This window comes from Tachyglossus aculeatus, chromosome 1, assembly GCF_015852505.1.
Source record: "Tachyglossus aculeatus isolate mTacAcu1 chromosome 1, mTacAcu1.pri, whole genome shotgun sequence".
Lineage (NCBI taxonomy): Eukaryota > Metazoa > Chordata > Mammalia > Monotremata > Tachyglossidae > Tachyglossus > Tachyglossus aculeatus.
In genome coordinates, this window is record NC_052066.1 from 43028065 (window position 1) to 43035564 (window position 7500).

Genomic DNA, 7500 nt, shown 5'->3' on the forward strand with positions numbered 1-7500 from the left:
CCTCTGGCTGAAGCCTTTTTCAGCCTACAGAGCAAAATAACTTTTTTTTTTACACCCTTGTTTTGTTAGCAGAACGCGTAAACTCGACCCGACCGGGCCATGTAAACCATCGGCCTTAATAGAGCGTGCCGGGTTAGGTTGGGTTTTTTTAAAAAAATTTTCATGACTTTTCTTGTTGGCAGCCCAAACGCTCAAATCTTGAACTCTGGGATTAGCCAATAACCTTCGGAACCGGAAAAGTGTTAGCGTCCAGAGAAAGTGATTTAGTTACGTGGGCAGACTCAGTAATCCAAAGGATTCAATAATAAAATTAATCTGGGTCTTCACGTATACTATTAATGCGAATGTTGCCATGTTTTTCCAATTAAGAAAATATGTAGCGTGCAGGGATGTCGAGAATCGGATTCGAGGGCAAACAATTGACTTGTTTCGAAATGATCTCTGTTCTTGTTTTAGACGAAGTAGCGGAGTTTTACATCAGGAGCTTGCGTTACATGTATTCATCTGTCGATTGTCCATAGAAAAGATTTTCATTCGGTCTGGCCGACGCGACGAGGATTCAAAACGATCGTGTCCTCTTGTCGGATTCTGTTGCGAATGTCTTCCATTAATATCTATCAAAATAGGGAACGGGTATTTCCCTGTAAAATGGGTCTCACTGGGGTGCTTCTTACGATTTTTCCCAGTGAAAAGAAAGGAAAGACCACTTCAGATTGGCTCTACTCAAGGCAGCGCAGCGTATTATTTGTTAAAAGCCCAGGTAGATCGTAGTAAATAATAGGTTTTCATTTCCCAGACTGATTCGAGCTTCTGGAATTAGAGCGTATTACATTGTCGTAGTGATTATGGACCTCCGATTCAACCTATCTGCTTCCTAACTCGAGGTTCATTTGAGGCTCTCGGTTGAATTTTAAACACCGTCGCAGTAGTCGGGACCGTTTAGTTAGTGCAAATAACGATTTCTCTCAAAATCGGAACACTTCTGCACCCATCCTCCGGAAACGAATGGACTAACAAACGCTGAGAGCGATCCAGGGGTTTTAAAGACCTGCAAAATCCCAGATTTCCCCTGTACAGATGAAATCTCCAGGCGCTGGAGCAGGGGTAGACGAATCTACTGGGGCTGTTTATATAGATGCGGTCACCTAACCTTCCTGATCATTTAGTAGCTCCAGTTCCTTCCCTCTCTAGTGAAGCTTGACGTGAAAAATCACGCAGGGAACTCGGAATGATAATCACCCAAAGTACGTTTTAAGAACAGAAAGGAAAGCGCCAGCGATGTATCTCTATCCTGATACATATATATTCATTCAATCGTGTTTACTGAGCGCTTACTGTGTGCAGAGCACTGTACTAGGCGCTTAGGAAGTACAAGTTGGCAACATATAGAGACGGTCCCTACCCAACAGTGGGCTTAGATAGATAGATAGTTAGATAGATAGATAGAGATAGAGATATTCCTGACAAACAATTGTCTTTTTTGTTATCTATATATATATAGATATATAGATAGATAGATAGATAGATACAGATATAGATAGATAGATAGATAGATAGATAGATATAGAGATATTCCTGACAATTGTCTTTTTTGTTATCTATATATAGATAGATAGATAGATAGAGATAGATAGATAGATAGATAGATAGATAGATATAGATAGATAGATAGATAGATAGATAGATAGATAGAGATATTCCTTACAAACAGTTGCCTTTTTTGTTATCCATCAGAGGTGGTGAATGCTTGAAAAGGGAGTGAGCGACCAATAAGATATAGGATGGCGAATTTACCGCTTAAACCTGTTGCTACATCTGTATGTATGCGCACTTAAAACGTATCTGAAATCGTCCGGGTTTTAAACGGAGGCGAAGGTTAAGCTGCTGGCCATCTGCGCTTTGTGAAGTTGGGCCGGGCTGTGATACCGGTGGCAAAGCAAACATGGCGTGTGCGAGATTCTGTTCGAGGCCCCGGAGAAGATGCCGAGGCGCGAACCTTGCCCTAAAAAAAAAAAGAGAAGTTGGCAAAGACCTTCTCTGCCCATCCGGAGCTGGAGGGAAAGGCGATCAGGGCCTGGGCATCTTCGGTTGCCCTTTGCAAAGGCCTCGGGGCGCAGTTCCCCGAGTTTCTAACCCGTTCACCACTGCCCAGAATTATTCGCAAATAAGACGGCAAGTTTGCGAGATGCAGTGACTGTAGGAGCCGATTCCGTGTCCGCAGGTTTAAACTCCGCCAGCCGGCCAACCTGCCAACGGCAGCCCAAACCCCAGCCCAAACGCTCAAATCTTCAACTCAGTTCGGGGAGGTCGGAGATCTAGGCGGAATCGGAGGCCTAATTGCCCCCAGAAATACCCAGGGGTGGGAGACAGAAACCAGAGCCACGTTTGAGAAAGGCCCAGGTAGGGTGTGTGGCCCTGGTTTTTTTTTTTTTTTTCTGTTTGTTTTTGGGGGATTTCTTTTTGTTGATGTTGTTTTCTTCGTGGCTCAGTGGAAAGAGCCAGGACTTGGGAGCCAGAGGTCATGGGTTCTAATACCGGCTCCGCCACTTTTCAGCTGTATGACTTTGGGCAAGTCACTTAACTTCTCTGTGCCTTAGTTCCCTCATCTGTAAAATGGGGATTAGGACTGTGAGCCCCACGTGGGACAATCTGATCACCTTGTATCACCCCAGCGCTTAGAACAGTGCTTTGCACATAGTAAGCGCTTAACAAGTACCATTATTATTTTTATTTTAGTCGCTTTGGTGAAGCTAGTGGTTCAGGGCTAACTCATCTTTCAGTTTTCTGGGACCGCGGAGCTTCGGCACGAGTCTCTTGCTCTCTCTCTCTCTTTCTCTCTCTCTCACCTGCGGGAAGGGGACCCTTCTCAGTCCGCTGGGCATTTATCAGCTAACGGACGATGCTCCCTCTCTCCCCCTTTCCGCAAGGCCAAGGGGGCTTTCCCCTCGAAGACGGCAGCAGGCCCAACCCTGATTGCCCTTGGCCGGATCCGGTGGCGAGCCTTTAAAAACCGACCTGTCTTGTCTTGTCCTTGTGTCTGTGTGTGGGTCTATGTCTCTGTGTGTGTGTGTGTGTGTGTGTGTGTATGTGGGTGTGTGTGTGTATCCCACCATGCCACCGCTTCAGTCTCCCCGGAGCTGAAGGACCGCAAGGACGATGCCAAAGTGATGGAGGACGAAGGGCAGACGAAAATCAAGCAGAGGCGAAGCCGGACTAATTTCACGCTGGAGCAGCTCAATGAACTGGAGAGACTCTTTGACGAGACCCACTATCCGGACGCCTTCATGAGGGAAGAGCTGAGCCAGAGACTCGGCCTGTCCGAGGCCCGAGTGCAGGTACTTGGGCTGACACATGTCCCCCCTCCTCCCCTCCCCATCTCAATGGGGAAAGACCTCACCCCTTTTTATTAGAGAGTCGAATGGGGGCTTCGCCCCGCAGCCTCTTTTCTCTAACACAAATTTTACAGCAAAATAAATTAGTGTTAGACTTGCTCCCAAGGTCTCAGTAAACCGCCCCCTTCCCCGATCTGGTTTTAATGAGGTTTAACTCCTCACGACCCTGTCTTTTATAAGCGTTTGAAGCCGGTCTACTCTTGGGTTGCTGGAAGAACTGCCAGGGATCCCAGGCTCTCGTGAGCTGGATTTCATCTAGGGTCTGCTCTCGGCTCAGGATTTATCAAGCGGATATGCCAATTCGGTTTATAGACGAACGAACCGTAAACTAAATTAGTAACTGCTAAGTGTAGATATTTACGGCCCCTTGGTAGCGGTCGATAGCGGACCGTGTGAAACAGAGGGAGAATAAATACATAGTCTGATTCCGCTGTTTTGGTCGACCCGACCTAGACGAGTACTTTTAAAGGCTCTGCCTGCGTGGAAACTAGATAAAAAATAAATAAATCTACCGCCACAGTTCCCGCTGTCAACTCCTGCAGCCTGGGACGACATTTAAACCACACATAATTAAATCGTGAATTAGGAGAGGCTACTCGCTCTTTTCGACATTTCCTGGGAGGTGTGATAGCAGGACGCAGACGATCTCCATTTGGAGGGGCGGGAGGGAGGGAGGAGGGGTGGGGAATCCTCTAGTTTTCCAAACTAGAATGAATTCAAATGTTTCAGATTGCGTTTCCGCTCAAATAATAAAATGAAAGAAAATGATAGTCATTATTTGTTTGAACACATGGAGTAGGTTTAGGCCTCAAAACATCTGCAGCTGTTACAGACTCTGGCTGTAACAGATACTCTCTCAATCTTTCTGCATGGAGACCACCATCTGCACCAAACTATGCGCACAATTCTTATGGGGTTTCCCTGACTCTTGTAATAGGATAAGGACATAAACAGCAGTCACATTGAACTGAAAAAGTATTAATAGGCAGCCTTTGTCACCATAGCAGAACCTCCCCCTTTTCAATCGTTTTCTTTGCCACTGCCATAGCCAGCTGATTAAAAAAACAACAATAATAAAAATTGGTCCATTTCAATTGCCTGTGGAAAACATGTAGAGGAAATACTAGGGAAGGGGAACTCCACCAAGAGCCCCACTGTATAATATAATCCACACTCCCATTATGCCAAATTTCTGGGTGAAATAATAACTTGGGGAGATTTGCATAGATTAAATACTTCCCTTTTCAGTCATCCTGGAGAACCACTCCGCGGCAACATTTTACTTCCAATCTGCACTAATTTGTAAACTGAATCAGTGGACTGTTATGGTAGGTGGGAGCTTGAAAGCGAGGGTGAGGATTCCGAAGATTGAATTGGATGGATTATTACAAAAAATTACCTCTAAGTTACTTTTTAAAATCAGAAAATACGTAATATCTGAAATGGTGCTCTTCTCCCCCTCCACCCTCCCATAGGTCCCTCTCCCCCAGTAGGCCTCCACACTGAAATTTGAGATGTCTCCTCTCCGAGGAAGAAAACTTTATTGTGGCCCTTTATATTTTCCATAGTTGGATTGAAGTTTATGTCTCCCGGTCTGAAGTCTATCAACCTAATTTACACCCATTTTCTGTAGAACCAATTAGATTATCATAATAATGAGACAATTATTCAGTGCCTATGTTACCCGGTGCTGCTGAGGAGCAGAGCGATTCTGAACTTCTTTGTAGTGAAGCTTTTATGATAGCAAGTCCCCCCCCCCCAAAAAAAGTGAACCTTTAAATGCTTTGGTGTTTAGTTTTTCTTGAAGATAAAGCTTGTTAATGTTACCAAGCCTTAATGAGCATATTCTTTTCAGGTCTTAACTCGGCAAATATTTAACACCCTATTGCAAGTTAGTATCAGTTATCCGAAGGGTCTTGAGGGAATCCTAATGTAGAAAGATGAAACCAAGGCTGAGTAATTCATCAAGAAGAAAATTTAGCTTGCAAATGACCACGAATTATAGATTCCAATATTAACAGTTCTGTTCCATTTTTATTTGGGGAAATTGAGGCTGTGCTCTTTAAAAGTGAAAAAAAAAAAAGACCGGCCAGAGTTGATATCCTCGTATACAACGTGAATGTTCGTTTTTTTCAGTAGTTCGTCTTCAGATAGCTTATTTTGTATTTTAACTTTTAGGTTTCTGTAACTTTCCCTAGGTTTGGTTTCAAAATCGAAGAGCTAAATGTAGGAAGCAAGAAAACCAACTTCACAAAGGTAAGATGCCCAGAAAAGAATGTTTGCTAATATTCCATACGGAAGAGCCAGTTCGGAAGAAAAGTCCTTGAAGCTGAACACGGGTTGAGTTTACTCACCTTTCTAAATTGATTCTATGTCATGCTTGAAAAGGACAGACAGAGGGCATTGGTTGAAGTCTAGATACAGATTCTATTTACTTTATATCCAAGGAGTGAGCTTAAAAGGTGGGATTTCTGAGTTTGAGGGGGATCTTTTGGACGATTTGGAAAGAAGAAAGGAAGCGTAAGGATGCTTTGGAGGGGGAAAAAACCCATGATTTTTTCCGATTATTTCAGGAGTCCTTATAGGGGCGGCTAGCCAGTTCGAAGCGTGTAGAGTTGCGCCGTATGTCAACGTCGGAGCTCTGAGGATGCCATTTCAACAGGCGAGTACCAACCGAAACCCACTTCTAACTGTACTATAGATGAGGAACACTGCTTGAACCGTTCTGGGATAACACCTGTTTCTCCCACAGATCCAGTAATAGTTGTCAGTGTGTCTAGTATTGATGTTAAGATGATACAAAAGGCCTACTACGCGTTAAAAAGCAATACACTGTCACGATCTGCGGGCGGGATTCTTCGGGAGCTCCGCAGGGGATTGAGGGCAGAACTGGCCCTTTAAAAATGCGCTCAAGATTGCACTTGGGAAGCGAGAGAGAGAGAAAAGAAAAAAAAACCCTTTCGATTAAGTCTGTCAGATCCGATATACAGGCTGGTCGAAAGGTATTTCCACAGGGTCTCTTCTTAAAACTTCCAAGATATTCTCCAATTTGCAGTTCCGTACGGCGGCAAAGGCACTCCAATCCGGACCGATATTTTCATTTTTTTTTCTTCAGTGGGTCTCCCAAACCTAGCCTCTCTCTCACTTTATCCTCCCCAAATAGAAGAGCGATCCAAACAATCCTTTCCGGAATGCCTAGACTTCACCTTTCTCCCCCTCATCAATAATGAATCCTTGAAGAACCTATCTAAAAAGGGCGGCCTGCGGCAATGATTTCAATCGAGGGAAATTCCCGGGCCCTGAACTCCCCGTTCCCCAAATCCGCAAGGTCAATCGCTTCTCAGCCGGTGATTATTCTCGGGACCTCTCCGAGCCTCGATTTTCTGCGATCGTCGATAGCGTGATGTCATAAGTATCATTCCACCGGTTCACTTGGGTTCCAATTAGAGACCCGCCCGCGGCTCTTGGTTCAAACCCTTAACGATTCTCCCCTGGCCGGTCATCCTCGTCTTGAGTTGGCTTCCAGAGATCCTGACTTCAGGACCTGAAGCGGGGAGAGGGAAAAGAGGAGGAGAAAGAGACAACCTTGGGGGAGGACGGATCTCTGTAGGCCAATCAATCCCCCTCCCCACCTCCCCCATCCCAGTAAATGCCAATTCTTAGGTGTTCATAAAAGCAGACAGACGCACGGACACACACTCTCTAAATGACATCAAATAACCTCGGTCTTTTGATGGTTGGTCTTGTTTTTGCTCCGTGTCGGGTCTTTGGGAAATCTCTACGTCCGATGTTGAGTTCAACTTGGAGCGGGTGGGACTTTTCCTCAGACTTTGGTGTCTGTTTGCGTGTTTAGATCAATAAGTGTATTTTGGCCCTCTCCTTCTCCCGGCAAACCTCCCCACTAATTCGGCTACCCAGGAGCAGAATCAGAGAGAGACAGCCAGTGAGAGGAGACCCCCCCGCCCCCCCGCCAAGATTGCCCGCAACTGGAGACAGACGTGGGGTCCCCGACACACAAACAGGCAGTCTCAGGGTCTCTCTCTCTCTCTCTCTCTCTCTCTCTCATGAACACAGATACACAGACATAGACACACCACACACCCCCATC

At 45.4% G+C, this 7500-nt stretch overlaps 1 protein-coding gene across 2 annotated transcripts in view; it reads left to right on the forward strand.

Moving 5' to 3' along the window:
- SHOX2 (short stature homeobox 2) overlaps positions 1–7500 on the forward strand; it is a 13012-nt gene that overhangs the window by 1047 nt on the left and 4465 nt on the right. Inside the window, exons 2-4 of one of the 2 annotated variants that reach the window (XM_038750061.1) lie at positions 3127–3335; positions 5591–5648; positions 5966–6060. In XM_038750061.1, the coding sequence (XP_038605989.1) occupies positions 3127–3335; positions 5591–5648; positions 5966–6060 (362 nt within the window). The remainder of the gene's footprint in view (positions 1–3126; positions 3336–5590; positions 5649–5965; positions 6061–7500) is intronic. The other variant, XM_038750068.1, reaches the window with a different exon arrangement.